Source organism: Electrophorus electricus, chromosome 15 (assembly GCF_041902795.1).
Source record: "Electrophorus electricus isolate QZ-2024a chromosome 15, ASM4190279v1, whole genome shotgun sequence".
Taxonomy (NCBI): Eukaryota; Metazoa; Chordata; class Actinopteri; order Gymnotiformes; family Gymnotidae; genus Electrophorus; species Electrophorus electricus.
The window spans coordinates 16,455,850-16,479,140 of record NC_137511.1 but is presented as its reverse complement, the minus strand read 5'-3'; the positions used below and the strand labels follow the sequence as shown (position 1 = coordinate 16,479,140).

At 40.1% G+C, this 23,291-nt stretch overlaps 1 protein-coding gene across 2 annotated transcripts in view; it reads left to right on the top strand.

The window, feature by feature from the left end:
- pemt (phosphatidylethanolamine N-methyltransferase) overlaps positions 1-23,291 on the top strand; it is a 50,016-nt gene that overhangs the window by 13,572 nt on the left and 13,153 nt on the right. For both annotated transcript variants that reach the window (XM_027005084.3, XM_081697738.1), the window contains 3 exons: positions 3,199-3,314; positions 15,168-15,313; positions 20,305-20,416. In XM_027005084.3, coding sequence (XP_026860885.2) covers positions 3,199-3,314; positions 15,168-15,313; positions 20,305-20,416 — 374 coding nt within the window. The remainder of the gene's footprint in view (positions 1-3,198; positions 3,315-15,167; positions 15,314-20,304; positions 20,417-23,291) is intronic.

Here is a 23,291-nt window from a genome sequence, read left to right as displayed (position 1 = left end):
AGACTCAGATTAAAGCTTTTTGAGTGGCATCAAAGCAATGACTGCACACATGAATTAACCTGTTCTAATATCACCCCAAACTGCTACATCAACACCATCCTGAGGTCTAACAGCTGATGCATCCCTGCCTCACTTGAACAGATCACAAATTGAGATAAATTTAATGTTCGCTGGGCTAATTATAGTTCACTAATAAACTTGTCTAGTCCTCTCCCCGACAAATCTTCCTTTGAAGTATGACTTTAATTAGTTGTAATTAGAGAAGTCCTCACTCGATGCAGGAAGCAAAGAGCCTCATCAGGGCAGTTTCCTTTCACCTCGTCCTCTCCCTGCTGTGTGACAGCATCAGTTTCACATCGGCAGAGAGAAAGTGAGAGAGCGAGAACGTGTGAGAGATTGAGACACAGTGTGGTGTTTTGGATGTCTGTATGAAAAGTGTCAGGGAAAACACAGACGATAGACAGGGAGAGAAATTCAGGTTTTGGCCTCAGACATTAGCTCTTGTCAGATCAGGTCATGGTACTGATAGCCAGAATACCAAAAAACTATTACATTTATTTCTGTGAGCTATGAACCGGTAGACTTTAGGGACGGCATTCTTGATTATGTATATTTTTTTATCTTCAGTTTACACTAATATGTTTTGTGAGCCACACAGATTAGAATTTGAGCTATTCTGTTTTGAGGGGTACCTGCACAGGTGAATGTCACTCAGCTCATATGAGTGATACACGTGCTCTGAACAAGAGGTTCCATCTGGCCATGCCGGAAACAATGGCTGGGTACAATCAGATGGTGTCTACCCTGGCTGTTCTAAGTCATTAGTACAATCATCCATGTTGCTTGATTCACCATGTCATCTACAGGCTTTAGTTTGACAGTGTTTAAGCCAAGGGGAGCATGAAGCCCTAACCTCAGTACTAAACCCATCAACAAAGCAGTCAGGTTGCACAATTAGAATTAATTATATTTTATACACAGTTAGTTCCAAGACAATCTGATTGGTTGAGAAGTGTTCTAAGCATGCTGATATTCGTGATAACTGCACAGGTTTTTCAAACCAAACTGTATCACCCCGCTGATGCGTTGCTAAGTAACGGCTAGCATTACGCAGCCAACCCATTTGACCTGAAGCCTGTTTGATCAGACTCTGAAGGTGTGTGATGGCAGGCGCACATCAAACTATTATGTTGACTACTGTGACAGTAGAACCATTAAATTCACGGAGGCCAGCCAGGCTGATGGAGCTGGTAGGATATGAACACATGTCCAATGCAAAAGTGACCTTTAGTCAATCTGCACAATGAACACAAATGGACAGAATAACAACCAATGCAACAACCGTAATATATAACTCAACTGTATCTTTTAATTCTTAACCCACTTTATTTTTAGTTTTTGGTGTTTGTTCCTTTTACCACTTATTTTCACTTTGTATTTAAAACTAACTTTACTTGCTACTTGCAGGCAGGCAGTTGCTGTCATATAGTAACGAGTTGTGGTACATCAGCTGCTATGGAACTACTTTTCGTTGTAAGCAATTTCCAATATTAAAACATTGAACACTACATTTTGGGATTCTTTTCTGCATTTTGTTACTTTATATAGTAGAACTGTTTAATAAAAGGAATACAACACCTGATGTCATGTGTTATCACAAATAACATCAGAGCTGTGATTTTGTCACAGGCACGAGTCAAGGGCAAGTGCTTCAGATCATTGTAGACGCTGTAGTATTTTTTTTTTTTAACATTTATTATGATAGAAAATGGCAATTTGATAAGGTGTGGGTTCTGGGAAATGGGAATGCTGGACATTCAGGTTGTGGTGTCCCAGGGACAGGGTAGAGATAGGCTGGAGTAAAGGTGGAATGACAGATCTGTCTTGGGCCAGGGGTGGCATACGTGCGACATTATGAAGCTGGGCTGAATATGCACAGACACGCATGCACGCACGTCACATAAACATGCATACTCACTTACACACACACTTCTCACAATTATATGCACAGAATGCCCCCCCCCCCCCCAAGCTACTAACTGGGCCATTCAGTCTGACAGTTTAAATGTTAATAACAGTGTTTTATTTCAAGTTTTGCTTTTACTGATTTATATACATGGTAGTGAGTGCTAAAAAGAGTGTATAAATCATCGTAATGAGAGGAACATTATTTTATTTTGGCTAATTTAGATTGTGTCTGTTGGTTATACAACGGTTCATAGCTGAGCTGTGTGTTTGCTGCTACCAGCTCGCAATTCTAAAATTTCAGGCTTAAGGATTTTGTCCCCTTTTCATCTTTTCAGATCGTCTGTGTGGGTTTATTCTTCTTATAAGGTGAGACTTGCGCTTAAAATCAGTCTGGACAGGAAAAAGGTCTTCACTCATATGAGGTGTTCAGTTTTAGGGTCTAACTGTATTCAGTCCCTGTTATACTTCTTTTTGTACCTCATTAATACCCAGATGTCTGTCGTTCATTACTCTAAAGTTTTTATCTTGTTTAGACAGACAATATTGTTCTCCCAGACAGACAAGAAAACAGCATGTGAGTTGACCTGTCTGCATTTATTTATTTCAAATGAGAAATGTGTCCTTAGCAGAATGTAGTCATATACAGAGCGTACACTGTCTTTTTCTGGTGTTCTGGTCAGCATGGAAACGGATATGTGCACCCAAGCAAACAGGAAGTGCAAACAAAGTGTCCCTTATGGTTAGAAGTGTTCAAAAAAAAAAAAAAGAAAAAAAGAGCAAAATCAATATACCTTCGTTATTAGCTAGAGCCGTTTCCTGTTTGCACTGTAGAATTCAAATCATCAACTTCTTTTTCCCCAATTTTATCCACATTTGTTTGTTTCCAATTTCAACCCGTAATTGCCCTCTATTTCACGATAGTTTCCAAACAGGGAAGAGTAAGGCTAATGCAAGACATGAAGCCAACCACCGCTCTCAAAATGACTCTTAGCAGCTGAATGTGTTCAAAGGAGAGCACTAATCACTTGCCGATTGGCTAGTTGCCAGTTGTGCTAATCAACAGTGGGAGGGCAAACAAGACCTTGCAATCCAGTAGGCAGGGGCCACATGGTCGAGGCTTTCACTTTAATCGGTAGTACCAATGTTTGAGGCGGCACTGCACCCATGTGCTGTGACCTCCAAGCCCTGCCCCCCAGCTGGTGCCTGATGTGTTCGCTGATGTGCTTGCAGGTGGCCCGGTGGGAACACAGGACACGGGGGCTGACGCGACTTTTTGGGAGCCCCTACCTGGCCTGCTACTGCCTGGGCGTGCTCATTCTGCTACTCAACGTTTACCGCAGTCACAGGTAACAGCAAGCTCACTGCTGCAGCCTACACACAGTGGTATGATACCTTCAGAAAAAACAGCATACCTGAAAGGAAAAGGGCCATCAAAGTGTGTAACAAATCCTTTAAGGCAATACTGACATGGTGACTGGCCATTGATTTGTTAATTTATATTTTCTCTGAATGAGTATTTAGGACTGAATGTACTGAATGTAATGGTAGATGAGGGAAGGTAAATCCTGAAAATTGTACAGTCTTAACTTCAAAGGTAGCACAAAAGTAAGGGATAATAGGATATGAGTGTCTTAAAGGTGTAGAATGGTGACTTCTTTCTTTGAACAGCACCTTTTCATTCTTCAGGGAAACGAGATACATATAACATGTAATACATAAACATAAGGTGTTTCCTGTTGTTATTGTACTTTGTTCCTACTAATATTTCTAGTTTTAGTACCCCTTATTGGGTTTCCCCTGACTGCTTTCCGACAGAAACTGACACCATGTCCAGAACCTCTGACCCACAAGCAGTGGAAGCTCTCCTCATGTATTGAGTTGTCGCTGGAGTTTTATATGCCTCCTTCTCCTCGCTTGTTCCATTTACTGAAACGCATATGTCAGCGTTTCCATGGCAGCCACTGCCTCTCCACTGGATGTGCTAATGCTGGTGTCATTGACCTTGTGTGAGCAACAGGTGCTGGCTGTGTGTGTGTGTGTGTGTGTGTGTGTGTGTGTGTGTGTGTGTGTGTGTGTGTGTGTGTGTGTGTGTGTGTGTGAACGACAGGTGCTGGCTGTGTGTGTGTGTGTAGGTGTAGATGGTAGAAAGTTGGCTCTTTTCAGAGGTCTTCATATTCTTTGCTGCTTGTTTCCATTCCACATTGGCAACTTTGAGCAGTGAGGGGATTAGCTGAGAGAAGACATTGTCCTCTGTACTTTCAGGCACTTTGTTTAGGCTGGGCATGATACTTTTTCCCCCTAGGCTATTTGGCTGTTTTGACAGGAATGCCAAATAGGGGCCTATTAAATCTCAAACACCCACAGTCTGTATATCATCAATTTATTTGCCAGAAACCTTCTACACAGTGTCCTGGAAGATCAGCACCTTTCTGTCTGTTAGTACTCTTGTCTTCTGTGTGCTATTATATCTTTAAAATGTACTCTGAGCAGAATTTTAGGTGTTCATGTAGAGTAATACATTGTTTAAACTCTCTAAAAATGTCATAGTAGTTTCAAAAGGTGCTGTACTGTGTAAAATGTTTTTCTGTAGTATGAAGATTTTGAAAGTGCTGTGTAATACTGACTAGGAATGTACTGAAAATATTTTTAGTTTTTTAGTTTTTATTGGAGATCACCAAAAAACCTTTTCAAAAAGGTCAAAATCCTGTATATTCTACCTTTAAAGACTAAAGCAGTGCTAAAATCACCCCAGAACAGAGGCTCCAGTAAGATGGTTTAGTTTGTCTTGCCAATAATCAAAATCCCCTGTTGCTGAGGTACTCGAATGTCACTGTCCATGATGATTGGACAGTTGAAGACCATGATCAATTATGTTGTTACCCACATTCTTGCAACTGTATAATACCATCTACACTGTAAAATCACCAGCAGAGTTTGAGCAATGTGCAGCTCACAGTGTATGTCATTCATTCACTCAATTACTTGTACAAGGCCCCTACTTTACTAGAGTGCTGTTTCAATTTTTACTATAGGGAAATGTGTGTGTGTGTGTGTGTGTGTGTGTGTGTGTGTGTGTGTGTGTGTGTGTGTGTGTGTGTGTGTGTGTGTGTGTGAGTGACAGAAGACAGAAGGCTCTTGAAATATTCGAGAACTGCACTTTAATCTGTGTAACAGTCCAGTTCTTCATACTGAAGAAAGCCAGTGCTTTGCCCTTGGGGCTGTGAGGTGGTGGGAGAGGTGGTAATGCCCTTGCCTTGTGTCTGCTGCAGAGGGATTTCATAACAAGAGGGCAAAGAGGTAACATTTACATGAAAAGGCAGCCCTGACTGGTGGGCTCAATATGCATTGGGTGGATAGAAGAGGTCACTCGTGTGCGTATCATTCCCTGACGTGAGTGATTAGGAGACTGGGACATGAGTAAAACACAAATCAACAGGGGGAAAACATAAATTATGACTGTAATGCGTTATGCAAATATGCAAAGATTTTCATTCAGTTACTCTTGACAATACTGTGTGTTTTCAGGGTTAGCGTGGGGGGCAGGTTCAGTATCATGTTCATCTATGCAGAAACCTTTTAAAAGCAGGAGAAGTGGAGCTATTGAAAGAAAGGGCTTGTCTCCCAAATGTCAAAAAATGCACATAAATGATGTCAGATTGTCTCGGGGTCTGTATTCCAAGATTGTTAAAGATGTAAAAACACACACACACACACACACAGAAGTGGCACTAAAGATCTCATAGTACTGGGACAGACAGTTCTGATTGGCATGTCCTGCTGAGGAAAAAAGGTGGGGAATGTCACAGACCCACCCAGGGACCATTTGAACATGCAGATTAATGAATAATGAATAATAATGAATGCATAACAAGACACATCCCACTGTATTTGCAGTCGTGATTATTCTCTGCATGAATAATATCTTTATATATGCATATCTCAGTAAGATGTTCATGAGTAGAAGACTGCACTCAAAGCTTCTGCTCTGAGCTGGGATTTCATAAGTTATTAAAAGACAATGCAGTGAAGCTATTTGTAGCACAAAGTCACAGAGGAATGTGAGCCTTCAGAGTCCTTTGGCAATTATGCAAAGCTGGCGCATGCTTTGTTTTGGGGTTTTTTGGATTTGGTGGGACCAGTTCTGCTTAACTTTATAACAAAACCCTACACTGCTTTTAGTTGTGTTGCATTGTTTCATGGCTAGTCTAGGCATATGGGATAGTTAATCATCAGATTAAATGATATTTGTATACATCACTTAGTGTATACATCACTTATTCGTTCAGTGTGTCTTATTGTATGCGCATCAGGCAGTACGGTCTATGCTAAGTTGATCATAGACTAGTGTAGCATGTTACAGGTCAAAAAAGTCAGTACTTTTTCATTCAGTTTGAGTTTTAATATGTTTGATTCCCATGAATGAATTATAGATCTAATTTATTCCTGCTTTATATACACTTACATTATAGTGACATATTCTGTGAATCAACCCAGTCAGCTAATAATCAAGAAGTATATTACTATTTATTCCTGACTCACCCTTGCAGTGGGCCTTCTGGACTTTCTACCAAAGGACTGAGAGTCTGAGAGTGCAGCATGATGTAATTCCTGGGATCTGTTGGAGCCAGTCCTCCAGCTTAGGGTTCACGGCCCCAGGTGCCCCTGTCACCACTGGGACATCCTTGGTGTTAATATTTCTTTGTTCAATCTCTGGTATTTCTCAAAATTCTTTTGAACATTGACATCACTCAGGATTCCGACACCTATTACTGCTCATGAACCTCTTGTATTCTTTGCTTCTCATTTGGTAAGAATAGGCTGACATCACAAATCACATCCCTCAGGAACATGTGCAGCCTCGCAAAGGGCCCTGCAGTGGGAATCCTATACTGAAAATGGATATCGATTTAAAGTAGGATTAGAGCAGGGTAGGATAGTACCTCCACAAAAGAATTCCTCGTTGTCCTCCAGTGTGCTAGTGCTCAACTGAAACTTCACTGCATGTCTAAAAGAGGAAAGCAGTAAGCCATGAGGAAAGTGACATCTAATAATCAATAAAGCCCTTCTGAAGTATGATCGCTTTTTTTGTTCCTGGCTATGTGTCGTTGTTTTTATTTATATATATATATATATATATATATATATATATATATATATATATATATATATATATAGGTATATATATATATATATATATATTGTGCTTCACACTCATCAGCATTGGTGCCCCTGTTTCTCCCTCTGATTAGGAAATCAAATTAAGCAATTTTGTGTTGTTATAACAGATACACTGAGCTACTCGGGCTGTTGCCGACTGTCTAACCTCTGTTTCCACCACATGCGTATCTGTTTCAAAATATTGTTGAATTTAGTCTTACTGAGCATTTGCATAGAGATTCACCCACATACTGCAGAACAGCGTCAGATATATTCATAAATATATCCATGTATTCATATACACTCACTGACACCTTTATTAGGAACACCTGCTCGCTTATGTAATTATCCAATCAGCCAGTTGTGGGTCAGCAGCGCAGTACATGCAGTCATGCAGACAAGGGTCAAAAGCTTCAGTTTACATATCAAAAGGGAAAATGTGATCTGAGTGACTTTGGCTGTGTCAGAGGGACTGTTTTGAATATGAAACTGATGGGATTGTCATACACAATAACTAGAGTTTACACAAAATGGTGCGAATAGCAAAACATATCCAGTAAGCAGTGGTTCTGTGGGGGGATATAGCTGGCTGATGAGAGAGGCCAGATTTCTTCAAGCTGACAGAAAGGCTTTGGTAACTTAAATAACCACTTTTAAAAACTATGGTGAACAGAAAACCCCTTAGAATGTACAACACATTGAACCTTGAGGTGGATGGGCTCCAACGGCTGAAGACCACATCCACACCTGTCAGGCAAGTACCCAAATCTGAGGCTACAGTGGACACAGGCTTAAAGAAACTGTACTGTTGAAGATTGGAAAAACATCGTCTGTGATGATTATTGCTTTCCACTGTGACATGCAGATAGTGGGATCAAAATTTGGCATAATCAGCTCATATACTTGTATTGTTCATGTGCGTTAGGGATGTACATCTCCATTATTGAGGCAGATACATTTGAAGCCACTTCTGATGCCTTATGATTTAATTCCCCCCTATTGTGATGCAGTGTGTTTTAACTCGACACAATGCAGTTGTGGTGCAGATCTGATTAGAAACAATATGATACTATGCAAAACAGTATGTTTGTTTTTTTCTTCTTAAGCAGACAGTAAATTATAGATTCAAGTAAAAAGTGCCATTTTACTTCATGTATATGTTTCTCTAGTAATGCAACTCAGTAAGCATCTGTAACACTTCCAACAGGACAAGGAGAGAGGCAGGATGCAAAGTGCAGGAGGCAATTTAATAAACGAGGGAAACACAAATACGAAGGGCTTAATAAACAGAGGCTGAGGGAGAACACTGAGGCAGGTACTACACGAATAGGCAAACGGCAGAGCAGGAGCGACAACAGTAAAGGCAGCCATAGCATAAATGCAACAGAACGATCTAACTTACCAAAATAACCAACAAACTAGAAGACAAAACACAGGGCTAAAATACCCAAGACAATCAAAGAAAATCAGATGCAGGTGATAACAGGAAAACCTAAAACACGGACTGGACTCAAGGAACAGACGAGGGGTGGAGAACACGAAACCAAGGTGCGGAACAAGGAAGTAAATGAAAAACAAAGATACGACAGAAAGAAATAATAAAACAGAGACGCTAAGAGGGTGGCCAATCGTCACAGCATCTCATTTAAGTTGCTTCTTTTTTATTTCAAAAACACTTGGCCCTTTCACAGTCAAACCTTTTCACAAGTCCTTTGTAGTGCAAAAAAGTCTCTAACAAAAGACAAAATCAAGCCTAGACCTTGCCTTAGCCCAGATCTTCTTTCCTGTTCTCTGTCTCCAGTTACACTTTTATAGCACACATTTAAGAGTTAAACGATTTAAGAATTCTCAGGATTAACAGGGAAGCATAGTGCAACATGCTGTAACTACTGCCAGCAGACAGATGTACATTACACTTTCAGCAGGTAGCCTAACTTGGCAGTGGGCAGAAGACAGTAGTTCTGTTTTCTGTATGAACAATAAAAAATAAAATCAACCTTTTGCAAACAGATCTTTCATAACAGCTTTCAAAAGACAGCTTTGTAAAATAGGTAAACTATTATACGCATTATGCTACTGTTAAACACCAGTCTCACCAGTGTAACCCCTCGCACCCTAAATTGAACTCATATGTCCTACTTTCAGGATTTTCTTCAAAAATATTAGGTGATTCACACACTCCAGCTGTGACGTAACTGTCACTAGCTGTGCTAAACGCTCTTTCAGAATGTACACTTGTTGCTGTGATAGACAGATCCCTCTATGCCAAGGTTGAATGCAATAGAATAACCTTTAGTTTTTTCAATGACTGGAACACCAAGTACCAATCGCCAATTAATCACCAGCAAGATCTAAAGAATTCCTATCTCTGTCCTTAAAGATTTTCTCCTCAGCTATATCCCTTGTGGTCTTCTTCAGTGCTCTCACACTCAGGAAGTCCCCAACCATCTGGTCTTTTTTGGAGAGGAACATCATTTGTGAAGTGAAACAGAAAAACAAAACAAATCAATCTTAATGGAATAGGACAAAAAGCATTAGTTAGGCCAAATTGCAATAAATTACTGCTGAATGAACTATGAAGTTGGACACTTTCTAGCCCAGAGTATTTGTTGCTTGGCCCTTTTGGACTTAATGTATATATTTTTGTACCTTTATATTTGTAAATATTGTAGATATTGTGTGTAATAGATTTAGGTGTAGATGTATATCCTCCTGGATATATGACACTAAGGAGATAGGGAATGGTATATTGTTATTTCTTTTGTTAGCTCAGTAAGGTTATCTTTTTTTATATAAGATGAATTCGATTGTTAGTTTTTGCATTGTCAGCTCCTTAGATTCACTCCCTCTACACAGTAAATAAACAGATGGTTAGTTCACCAGCAGTCTCATTCTACTCTACTGTGGTCTGACCTAGACTGGCGCATAACACTTTTTTCATGACTTTTTAGAGGAGACTGGGCTTCCTGTTGAGTAGAGTAGTTAGAGTAGAGTTGCCTCTGCTCTGTGGTTTGGCCTGGATTGGGGAGATCATTGAGATGGTGGAGGTTTTTTCTCCTCATTGAGGAGTGTGCATGCCACTTTCAGAGGGGATGTCAATTTGATGACCTCTTGGACCCATACCATGTCTTGCTCTGTCAGTCTGGCTGTGTCTTCTCCCTTCTGTAGCTTGAATGACAGCATGATGTTCAACACAGTAGGCTGCTGCTCCGAAAAACTCTCCAACATGTCAAAGGAATTGTTCCATCTTTTGGAAACATCATAGAGTAGCCTGTGGTTTGGCAGGTGTAACTGGGACTGCATTTCACATAGAACTTAAGTGGTTTTAGAAAGTTACCACCTTTTACCAGAAGTCCTGACACCTCATCCATCTTCAGGACTATTTGCACGGCCATATTTAGTGTACAGTGCATCACACATGGGGGTTCATCTATGTAACAACTCCAGTCAATATCACATGACGAGTCAAAGATGCAAGACATCCAGCCATCAGCTGGACTGCAACTCTTTGGGCATTGCTTAGTGACCACTATCTTGTCTCACTTTGTCATACAGAACAGGGATTTGGTTCTCAGTGAGTATCTTCCTATTTGGTATAGAGTAACTCGCCTTCAAGATGTGGAGGAGGAATTGGAAGCCCTCATTCTCTATAACACTGAAAAATGGGAGATCTTTACAAATGAATGCAGTGGTGTCAGTTACTGCCTTTGAAAGAGCACAGCAGTTAGCCAGCAGAGCATGAAAAAAGGTTGCAATGCTTTGCTCACTCATCTTCTTGCTAAGGGTACTGCTGGGGCTAGTGGGTAGAGGAGACAGACATCTCTGCTCTCACTCTATGTCGTTGCTTCAGGTGAGGACTTAAGTTAGTCTTCCTTTATATAGTGCACAGCACATTTTGCAAATTGCACTTGTCAAATTGAAGAATCTGAAATGTTTCCAAACATTTGATTTGTAGCAATTTGGTAGAATGTGTAGTTTTACCTTCTTCCTGATAATCTGTGATAAATCGGCCTAAAATTTGACGAGAATTAGCCACGGACAATAGAGAAGATGAGGAAGCATGGGTGAGAAACAGTTTGGAGAGGAGGAATCAGTCTAAATATAAAATTATTGGTCATAAAGTCTTGGTCGCATTTTTAAATAATAAAGGTCTCTACTAATGATTATGTATAAATAAATTAGATTTTACAGATGCAAAGAAGCAACCTGAGATCATCCCAGATTATATCTGTTGCATAATTTATTTTGCAATTGCATCACCTAATAACAGTGGGGTCAGTGGATCTCCTTGGTATATACCACACTTTATGGTCAACTGGGCAGATGTTTAGGTATATACCACACTTTTTGGTCACCTGAGCAGATTTCTTTGTAAATACCCCACTTTATGGTTTTTCGAGCTTCTAGTTTTGTGTCAGTGTTGTGTCGTTTTGTTGACTATTGACTGTATAAAGGGCTAAGCACTTGAGTGTCCATGTATCTGATGTAGTGAAGATAGATTAAAAATTATTCCCCCGATCAAGTTCTAACTTGCTCTACCAGATGAGTGACAGAGTTTTGGAAGAGGAACTGAAGAGGAATTTCTGACTTGTTCACCACACTGATTCTGGGGACATTTCAGAGAAAGAGAAAAGCAGGACTTTTTTTTCCACCAAAAATTGGAAGGGCCCTGGACTTGGCTGCCAACACAGAACACTAAAGGGAGGCTCTCTTCCACCCCTGGGTCACAGATCATACCTGGGACACGCTGGTGCCTTGAGGATTAGCGACAAAACCATAAATGGTCCAACTATCAAGATGGCCTGGCTCCTTACCCTCAACCCCCTCTCCCTAATGAGTCCTAAAGTGATGGATGGTAAGGTGAAAAGCTCTTACAAGACTGGATATAGTAAAGAAAACCATACATTTCATTAGACTCAAATTCCTACCAGGGCAAGTAACTTTGCTCATCCCACATATTCACAGAGTAACAACAATTAATCTACTGTGATGTCAAATAATGTATGGTGATTTTAATATAATCTACAAATTGTGATGTGTGCTCCTGTTATTTTAGAAATACCTGTTGTCGCATTATTTTGTTCATTACTTATCCTTCATTAATTTGTATTATTCACTAATATTACTTCATCTGTATGTTGCTTAGCCTCATGCATATTGTAAACAAATTGTTACTCACTCCTAGTTGTGTTTACCAGAAATCCTATATAAACCAATAAGACAATATATTAAAGTTGGTAGTTTGTAATGTCTAGAAACCAGGAACGTAATTAAACTGATCCAAATGCTGTACACTCATTCTAAGACCTGGAGGTAAAAATGAATAGGAGTATTTTTGTATATCATTTTATTTTTTATTCCTTTATTTCCTTATTTTCTTTATAATTAATACATGGTGGATCCTATGTATTCCTGTATTCGTTAAAAAAGAAGGGCAAGAGGTCATCATTCTATCATCTTTGATGCCTTTGTTTCATAGCCAGTCAGTGGAGTACCTTGATGTATGCAATGTAGCATTATCCTGCATAAAGATCATGTCCTTATTGAATGGTGCTGACCACTTCCTGTACCACTGTTTGAAGAAAGTGTCTTCTTGAAAGTGACAATAGGTTTGTGAGTTGACTATCAGTCCATTGTCAACACAAAAAGGTCCAGTTAGCTCAGAATTAATGCTACCAGCCCACATCTGTACCTCTCACTGCTGTCTCTCTCAAACTAGTACCCTGTGTCCATTTGTGGTCCTTGCACAGGTTCACTCAGCTGGTCCATCTGCTGTCACTCTTGTTTCAACTGTCATTAAACCTTTGAGAAATCTTGTCTTTAGAAATTACTTAGACCAGTCATGATGCTTCAGCTTGTGAGTCTTAGTCTTTTTCATAAGACTATAGTGAAATCCAGCCTAATTGCGATGCAATGAGAAGAGTTCTGAAGAGCATGTTGGATTTTTTGAAAAATGGGATTCATTGTGCAACACATGACTGCAAAGCCAAGCATTCTGTGACAATAATATAATAGCAGAATAAAATCATTCCTTCACTTGGTCTGATAATATGTGAGTCATAAACTAGGAGACTCAGGTGAAGTAGACGTAACAAAGATAGAAGAACAAAGCTAAACCTAATGAGTATTTTTCATCAGTCTGTCTTACTTTTTGCCTGCCAGCATGTCTTTGCCTGCTAGACTATGGTGTTTATCAGCAGAATGCTACTGCACAGGAGGAATTTGACCCAGTAACCCCTCCCTAGTGACAGTCGTGTTCTTGAGGATCCCTCGGTTAGATACATAAGTATGAAGCAGCTGGGATTTAAATCTTTGCACATTTAATTTAACACTTGTGATGTTAATGAAGAAACATGGCCTGACTTTCATTCTGTCTTTCTTTCAGCCTGATCTAGCTAGAGCAGCATGATGTGAAGCCCCCACTATTAGCCTGATTCATGGACCTAGAAAAGAAGCACACTGCCTCCACTCACTTGTCCATCCTCTCTCTCTCTCTCTCTCTCTCTCTCTCTCTCTTTTTTTTTTCTCACTCTCTTTCCTAATTCCTGAAATGTCTGGCTACACAGTCAGGCAGCTTTCAGAAGGGCAGAACCTAGGGCTTAGGCCCCAAAGGCTTGGCTTGTAGCTTTTGTGTCATGCAAGTGTGCAGACTTAACCCCCCCCCCATACTGCAGTCCGGAATCAAGATGTTTGCTCAGATGAGCTGCGAACTCTCCTGCTGCTCCTATAAAGTCACCTCCCACTGTGCCAGTGGGTGTACGCCAGCCTCCGCGTTCTGCTCTCTGCATGCGAGGTGCTGGAAGAGGAGGTGCCCTGCCTGTGCTTGGAAATTAAGTCACCAGGATGTCCCCTTTAACAGAAGCGTCTTACCTGTCTTTGCTTGGCAGACAGCCTCTGCCCCAGTGGCCAGAATGAGTCATCACTAACGTATGTGCATGCAAAGCAAACCTGTCTAGATATAGGGCAAGCACAAAGTGACTCTGTATTTCTTTGAAAGGCCACTAGATGCAAGAGCTAGGTGTCATAAATTAAAAAAATTAGGTGGTAAAAGCTTAATGGCTTTGCTTACACCATCACCACTGGGAATTACAGCAGTGAAAGCACTTCATATAGTTATGTCAAATAGCAGTGCTGTGCAGGGCATAAAATATATAAATAAATATTGTTTGCTTCTAAAATACTAAAATTCTAAAAGTCGGCAGTCCTCAAAATGCAACTACAGTTCACAAATCAAATGCGGTGTGTATGCTGCAGGCTACTTGTTAGCCAGGCATACCTGTCACAGTTTGTCTTACCAAAACTACATACATTTCTGGTGAAGACTTACAGATGGAGTTGACCAACCACGCTAAATTATTGTGAGACTAAAGGTATCAGAGGTCCAGGCCCCTAATGATAAACCAAATGATAAACTAATGATAAACCAAAGCGTCAGAGGTCCGGGCCTCTAATGATCAAGCCTACACTGACACTGTCAGTGAGAAACTTCATAAGTACTAGAGGAAGAAACTTTAAGACGAACCAAAACTCAGAAAAGGAACCCAATGTATTCTGGTCAACACTGAAGAGCAAACTAATACAGGATGTATAATGTTGCTTCTTTTGCAATAAAACTAATAATTATAGTGGCCCTCCACCACATTTGGGTTTCTCCATCTCAATGAATATCTGTTTTGACTACTGCTAAGCTGTCAGCTAAACGTGTTGGTGCCAACAGTCACACCACCTCCATGTTTGTTTCGCATTTCCCTTCAGTCCCTGAACCATCATGCATCTACAGTGTGCCATTATCGCTTGACCTACTTCTCTATCAAATCTCCTTCACACCTTTCATTTTCTTGTGTCAGTTCCAGGGTCAGTGACCTTTTCCCTGACTCCCTATCTCAATCCTGTTTAATACCGTTCATATAATGCTGTACTTTTATGAACTTGGCAAGGTTTTTATCTTGGTGCGAACTTGAATAAAAGGCCAATCGCAAGGCCTGAATGAGGAGCACACCATCCTGAGCCTAACTGCCACCTATCCTCCATTCTCCTGCCAGCATTACCGTGGCGATGAAGGGCCAGCCTCGGTTGGAGCTGCTGGACGGGGTGCACATGTACTACGTCGGGGCCTCTCTGATGGCTGTGGGCTCCCTGCTGGTCGTGGCCAGCTTCCTGGCCCTAGGTTTCACTGGAACCTTCCTCGGTAGGTGCTATCTACTCACATTCCACTCCCTGCTCAGTCGACCGGTTTGTTAAGGAAACAGCATTTCGCAGATGTTTTAAATCAGCTGAAAAAAACACAGCATGGGTCCCCTTGCTCATTAATTACTCATGTAGTTTATTTATTTATTCATATTGTGCATTAATTATTTATCCTTGGGTTTTTCTGTATGTCATCTGTTCATCAGCTTGTATTAATCTCCCTTTGATCACCTTGAAAAAGTGTTACAATTATTTTTGTTGTTAGGTGTTTTTTTGTTGTTAGGTTGGTGGTGTTCTTTTTGTTGTTAGGTTGTTGTGTTTTTGTTGTTAGAATGTTTTTATTGTTGTGTTGCTATTGTTTTTTGTTGTTAGACTGTTGGGGAGGGGGGGTGTTGTTAGGTTTGTTGTTGTATGAAGCTTTCAGAGGTGCAGTCATCCATCCACCCACTTAATAATTTATCCAGCTCTTTAATACTTTAAGTGTAGTCAGACTGCTATATAATTTACTAATTATTGGTTAGTATTATATTCCAGCACATATAAAAAAGCATATGTATAGTATCATGGATACTGCAATTCATTTTAGAATCTCTGAACTTCCCAAATCACCATCTGGTCTCACAGAGCCCACATTTCCACTGCAAGCCATAATCATAGTGCTGCAGTCCATATTCACATCTACATAGTGTCCTCAACCCAACCCTGTCCCCCACCCCTACTCATCCCTCCTCCTGTGAGGCTTCTAATGGATTAGAACCTGATAAGTGGAGAAAGAACCAAAGAAGAAAGTCTATATATGTGTGTGTGTGTGTGTGTGTGTGTGTGTGTGTGTGTGTGTGTGTGTGTGTGTGTGTGTGTGTGTGTGTGTGTGTGTGTGTGTATGTATGTATGTATGTATGTATGTGTGCAAGTATGTCCATGATGGTTGGTGCTCTGTTCTGGTCTTAACCTCCTGCCATCCCCTGCACCTGGTGCAGTCCGCCAGGGGGCTGTGGTTTCCGATAGTATGCTATGCACAAGTTGGCTGCTGCTTCTCATCGATGTGTGTGAGTGATTGTAAAAGCTGTTTTGAGTGATTGTATTTGTCTGTAAAGCATCCCTAAGTTCGAGAAAGATGATATATAAATGTAACTAATAATGATAATATGTTATAATAAGGGAGTTGTAGATACTTTTGTTTCTGAACACTTACAGTACACTAAAAGGAGAGGTTGTAATACTCATCAGCCAGTTTATTGAAAAAATGCACAGTATATTACAGAATATTTATAATATACACTCACCAGCTACTTTATTAGAAACATTTTAGAAACATGTAGGTACACTTTGCTGGTGTACAGTTGGATTGCTTATCAATGACAAGAATAATGTTAGCTGCCCTCTAACAGTCAGTTTCATGCCATATAACTGCTGCAGGCCAGATAGCTTCCAGTGGTGGATCACTCTGAAGCCGACACTGACATGGAGCCTAAAAGTTGCAGCAGTGTAGAGCCTGATAAACCAGTACCATCTGGACCCCCACAACCAGGCCACTGGCCTGTCAGCACTCAAGCTGCACTGACATGGGTCCACCACCCAAATGAGAGCAGTGAAACTAACTAGAGATGAACAGTGTAGGTAGTGTCTGTGCATTTCAACAGATGGATTACAATATGTAATGTAGACTATACTTCTAAAACAGACATACGTAATAAAGTAGCCTGTATGTGTAGGTACAACTTAGGTGCTTCTAACGAACTAAATGTGAACATTGCATTGAAATGTACAAATGTTGCACTGGTTGAATTTCCTAATGACTGTTTTGTTTTTTTTCTTCTTTTTCAAATATGTTGATCTATGACATCAGTTGATCTAAATAGTCTGAAAAGTAATGTGTTCATTTATGTTATTGGTAATGGATTCATGGGTACACTGTAACAATGTATAGTAGTAATGCAGTATGAATGACTTTGGATTGAATGCACATGCTTATTGCTTTGCGTGCCCTGCACTTTCAGACACAGAGTGCAGAGATGGAATCAGTTTGATATTTAGATATGCCAGATATTTAGATCAGAGAAAAGTGATGCATTCCTAAGTGAAACTTTAGTTCCAGTTAAGGTTGACATAAATCTATCATTACCTTGCCACTGTCCAGAGAAAGACTGACACAGCATTTGTGGTTGAGTTGCCTCTTTAGTTGCCTTAGTGCAATTAAGAAGGGAAGTGCTTTTTATTATTATTATTATTAATAATAATAATAATAATAATAATAATAATTAATGTATTTATTTATTTAGATTTTTAAACTTCATTAGGGTCATTACACTTATTGCATTCTTCTGTGTTGGCAGCCAAGTCCAGGGCCCTTCCAATTTTTGGTGGAAAAAAAAGTCCTGCTTTTCTCTTTCTCTGAAATGTCCCCAGAATCAGTGTGGTGAACAAGTCAGAAATTCCTCTTCAGTTCCTCTTCCAAAACTCTGTCACTCATCTGGTAGAGCAAGTAGAAATGTGCTAGCAACATCGTAGGGTCAGTTCCCAGGGAGCACCTGTACTGTCATATTGATAAATATATGCAAGTTGTCCTGGAGAAGAGCATCTGTTAAGTCCTGCAAATGTAAATCTCGGTGATGTGTCAGTGAAATGTTCGCATAGCCAATGCTTTCTAATAGTTTTAGAGAAACGTTTGCTGAGCATTGACTGGCATTGACTGTTGCCACCCACTTGATCGCTCTCTGTATTGGTCATGGGTCTTCTGTTCATGGCAGTATGTGTTGTGTGGTTGTCAAGGATGGGTGAAGATTAGCTCATTTTTATTCTGCCAAGAAATATAAAGCAATAGCTAATTAGGTACTCCTCTCTCAAAATGAATTACCCATTGATTCATAAGAAAATTTAACTTTTGGAGACCTGGATAAAAGTTATATGAAAGATCATCCGAAGCTGCTATGAAAATTGAGTATACATATTAAAAAACTGTCACGGACTGTTCCTTCCCCATAAGTCACGTGGTACGGTACGGTCAAATGTTGCCGTGTCTATTTAAACCCATGTCCGTGAGAACTTCGTTTGCTGGTCATTGTCGCTACGTAAGTCGTTTAACGTCAACATCCGTCAGTGTAACTATTTGCGATAGCCGTAACGTCTGTGTTTGTGTGATCACCTTTGTTAGTGTGTACTTTGTTAAATGTAAACCGTGTAGTAATGTTCACTGTCAACGTTTGTGAGCGCCTGTCGTGTAGTGTGTGTTTCACGTGATCGAGGACGTCTGTGCGTCCTGCGCCACGCCCTGCAGCACTCGGGCCAACAGTGTTACAAAAACCTTGATATGCCATCATTCACAGTTATGTAGAGTTCTATTACTCCCTCTTCCCACCTGGAAAAAGAAAGGAAAGGAACGAATGAATAAATGAATGAATTTACGAATGCCGAAAGGCCTCCGAGAGTCTTATTAATCCCACCTGGTCTCTCTGTCTTGTTCCTTTTTTCCTTTGACAAAGAAAAAAAAAAGTAGGTTGGCAGTGTTTTATTTGTTTAGTGAAAGAAGCCGTTGTTGTATTGAGAACAGGTGACAAATTATTTGTTTATATATGTCCACTCATACAAGCTCTGCTGCTTCACATCCAACCTTATGCAACCTAAACTAATTCATGCCTTCAGTCTGGAAATGAGAAATGAGTTCGGGCAGGCCTGGAGCCTTTGCTAACCAGGTATGTTATAGCTGGACCTTTGTCCTGAACTGGGTCAGTGAGAAGAAGACCGTATGTTTGTGTTTGTTTATGCCCACTACCGCGTGTGCGGAAGGGGACCTCACATCCAGGCCCTGGTTATGCAGCATCCATAAAGACTGCTCCACTTCTTTTAAAATGTGGCCTAGAAAAGTCTTAACCAGGTGAGTCAACCTTGTCTTGTATGACTGACCTGAAATAGGAGGCAGGAGGAGGGCAGGAGACAGGTGTGAAAAGATAAAAAGCAAGTCAGAGATAAATAAAACCTTTTTTTTTTTTTTTTTTTTACTACTTACTAGGAACTAGTTAAAAGATTGAACAGAGATCAATTTTCTTGTTTTACTGTGTGTCAGGCAGGAGTTGCCATGGATATGAAGCGTATTAATAGCCCTTCACAAGCTCCAGTTTCTACCAAAGTGAGCAGGAATGTGGTTTAGCTGGGGTTTTTGTTGCTGCTTCGTCCCTAAGGCTTGCCCTCTGTGATCAGTTACAGGTCATTTTTAGATTTGTTCCCTTTGTTCTCATGTTGTAACACAGCTGCTGTGCCAGTGAAAGCATGATGGCATTACTCTTAAAAAGATTGGCCAAATAAGATGTTGGAACAAGGAAATATGCTTCATTTGTGTTTTAATCCAGTTGCATTTTGGTGGCATTTTAACCATCTGCAATCTGAAAAAAAGGGGTGTAGTAGCACTCAATTCAAGAAAACGAACAAAAACATTTGCGGTAGGTGCATGAAACAAATAGTAGTGTGTCCACAAAAATAATGAATGTAGCCTGCACACTACCAAATAAGCTCAGGAAAATCCAGCAGAAGTTTTGATCAATTTTATTCCATTAGTATGAGCTGATCTCAACCAATAAATCAAGAGCAAATGTTTTGGCTTACATGCAGAGATGAGTACTGACAATAGAATAAATAAAATTGATCAAAATCTCAAAATAAATAATAAAATTGGATTTTCCTGATCTTTTCTGGTAGTGTGCGAACTACATTTTTTATTTTTGTGGCATTGGGATCTGAAATGTATTGTTTGTCATTGTACTTAATATATCATATTTTACCAAAAAGTGAATGATTTCGTGCAACTGAATGAGAGTCCATGACACCCAGAACCAGGAGCAAACCACAGGCCACTTTACCAAAACGATACTCTGGAACTGTATTTAACAAGAATAAATACTCTTCAGAGATTGGCGAGGCATGTACAGAATTTGGCCAAAGGTTGCTTGTTTGTCCCAGCGTCTTGCTATTGGCTGAAGGAGTCCTTTTTTGTTTCCGCAGGGGACTACTTTGGAATCCTAATGGAAGAGAAGGTGACTGACTTCCCTTTTAACGTCATGGACAACCCAATGTACTGGGGCAGTACAGCCAACTACCTGGGCCTGGCCCTAATGTGAGTACTCAGAGGCGAGTGGTGTCTGCACAAACAGTTGTGCAGCCAATCAGAAGCTTGTCTCAAGCACAGCAGGGACCCTCATTCACACATGCTGACCTACTGTACTGATTATTATTGGCTGAAAAATACACATTAGGTTCTGTAAATGTGTGTGCAAATGCCAGATTCACCACACATTTTGACACATGTTGCATGCTGGCTAATACTCTATTCATGATTGTAAAGCATCCAGTGTAAGCTGGTCCATGTAATTATTGAACAAGTGTGCAGTTAAGATGGTTTTAAGAAATATTTTTGTCAAATGTGGTCTTTGTAGTCTGCTGCATGGCAGATTTATTTAGTTAATTAATGATTAATTAATTATTTAATTAAAGAGTGAGTCAGGACTTCCTTGTTTAGGAGCAATTTCAGCAAACAGGCTGTTGATATTTGAACATTAAGAGGACAGGACATCATCAAATTGAGTCTGTCAACAACTTAGGTTAACAGTATTGCATTAATAATATATTGGACATATATTGAATTTCATGTTCAAAGAGTTGTTTTTGTTCCAATTTACCTTTTGTATCATAGTCAAGATGGTAGAGACTGCTAAATGAAAAGTTCATCCTCTTAGATTGACAGTAGTTGATAAGAGTGCTGGTGTAGTAATAAAGCCATTTTATTTAGGCTCTAGTGTTACACTGAGGCAGATTCTCTGCCTGCCCCTGGTCCAAGACCATAGTTCTGCCTGAACCACAACACAGGCCTGTTTTTGCCAAAGACTTCATTCTGTTTGCTACAATTGTCATTACTCACAAAGATGTGACAATTCCTTTACTCTGTCTCCTTCTCTGCTTATTATTATTATTATTATTATTATTATTATTATTATTAGTTATATAGTGCCTTTCTTAAACTCAAGGACACTTTATAGACAGATATCAGCTTTTTATAATCACTCACACACTGATGTGCTGTAAAATTATAAAAAGCATTCATTTCTAACAACCCTGTCAGTGATTTGAAAAACCTTGGTCATGTCTAATCTCTCCCTGCCGGGATTACATCAGACACGAATGCTGCTATTTTGCCTACCTGGTCATTTAGACGGCGAAACTTCGACATGCTGTACCCTTAAGCCTCCGCATGCTGACATCCATCAGATGCCTTGGCTGCATCTTAAACATCATGCTCGCAGTCAGCTTGTCCTGATCTGGCCCCAAGGCCCTGCGTGGGTCACCCAAGGCCTGTTTCAGAGCTGCAGTGGAAGCAGGAATCATAAGGGCTCTCCTCAGTGGGGCAGACTCACTGAGGTGCATCTAAATAAATCTTCTAAAAATACAAATTAAAAGCACAAAAAAGGACTGGACAGAATATGAATGGCTCCGTATTAAGTTTTCTAGTTTACCTTATTTAGGTTGACACAGGAGAAGAAAAGAAAAAAAACAGACTAGCCCTATGGGCTTGAAAAAAAATTAGCAAACTGTTAGACTAGCAGAAGTGGAACTATGATGCTAAAATGTTCGTGTTGTTGGTTTTTTTTGTTTTGTTTTGTTTTTCTTTCTAACTCACTTTTTGTGCCTAAACACACTATAGCGAGCTTAGCATGTGTCTTCATGTGTTCACCATGGCAACAAGGGCCAAACCTCTGCTGGCGACTGGCTTGCTTGGTTGCTAGGCAGCTGCTGCTAGTCCATGGTCTCATAATGGTCTCTGTTCTCTCTCTCGCTCTCTTTTGCTCTCTCTCTCTTGCTGTCTCTTGTAATACTTTTATACTATTTTTCCGATGCAATTCAGAGTGAAGTGCTATTATCGATTAGACATTTTTCATCTTTTTAATTCACTTTTATACCTCTCACTTCAGCAGTCTGCCTTGAGCACCAGTCGGTCCCTGCACTTATGTTCCCTTCACAACAGACATAGGCGTGGCTCATAGCCAAATAAGCGCGAAGGTGTCACTGCCTCAGGTCCCACCCACTGCCCGTTGTGCAGGTGATGCTGCAGCTAGCTATGGCTTTTGGCTGCCCATCACTGGAAAGGGAAGTGGAAGGGCGGGTATTTAAAACCACATCAGTTGCAGTGGTGAACTGCTTAAATTTGTAGCTGTTCCTCAACTTTGCAAACATATGCATAGGGAACAAAACCTTTTTAAAAAATAACTTATGTAAATTGCTTTGGATAAGAGTGTCAACCAAAAGCTGTATTCATTCTACAAATACATTATGGTTTTGCAGTTACATTTCTTATTTAATTACTTTAAAATATGAAGGTTAATATTTAAAATAAAGTGATTTTGTTCATAAATACTTGTCTCTGTAAATGTGTATCGGTTCTCCCCTTACATTCAATCATTTTTTTAAACACTACCTAAAAATAATTTTTTAGGCATTGGAAGAAACTTCATATGAAATGCTGTAAATCTGGGTATCCTAATGGCATATATTCAAATGCACATGCTCCAAAAATACAATAATAGTTAGTGTTGTTAATTGGCCTGATTTGCGTTTTTCATGATTTCATCTTTCATATTTTTTGTCAGTTTGGAAAGAAAAAAAAAACCCTCTGGCAGTCCTCTCAGACTGGCTTGTTAAATATGACCATCCATGTTTCAGTTTGCATACAGCATTATACAGGTGTAACTATAACAAGTGATTAAACAGGGTTAACCCAGGCAGTGAGACAGGGGGAAAGGTTACAATGTTACAGGGTTACAGTGTTACAGACTAGTCTTTCTGCAGCCATGGCTGCAGTGTATTCCAAATTGTCATGGAGGTCAAACCTGTGGGAGTCTCTCTCTACCTTTTTCTTTCTCTCATTCTCTGTGAAAGTGTGCTGACATGCTTTCAGTAGGCGACTCACCCAGATAACTCTTAGCTTATTTGTCACCACA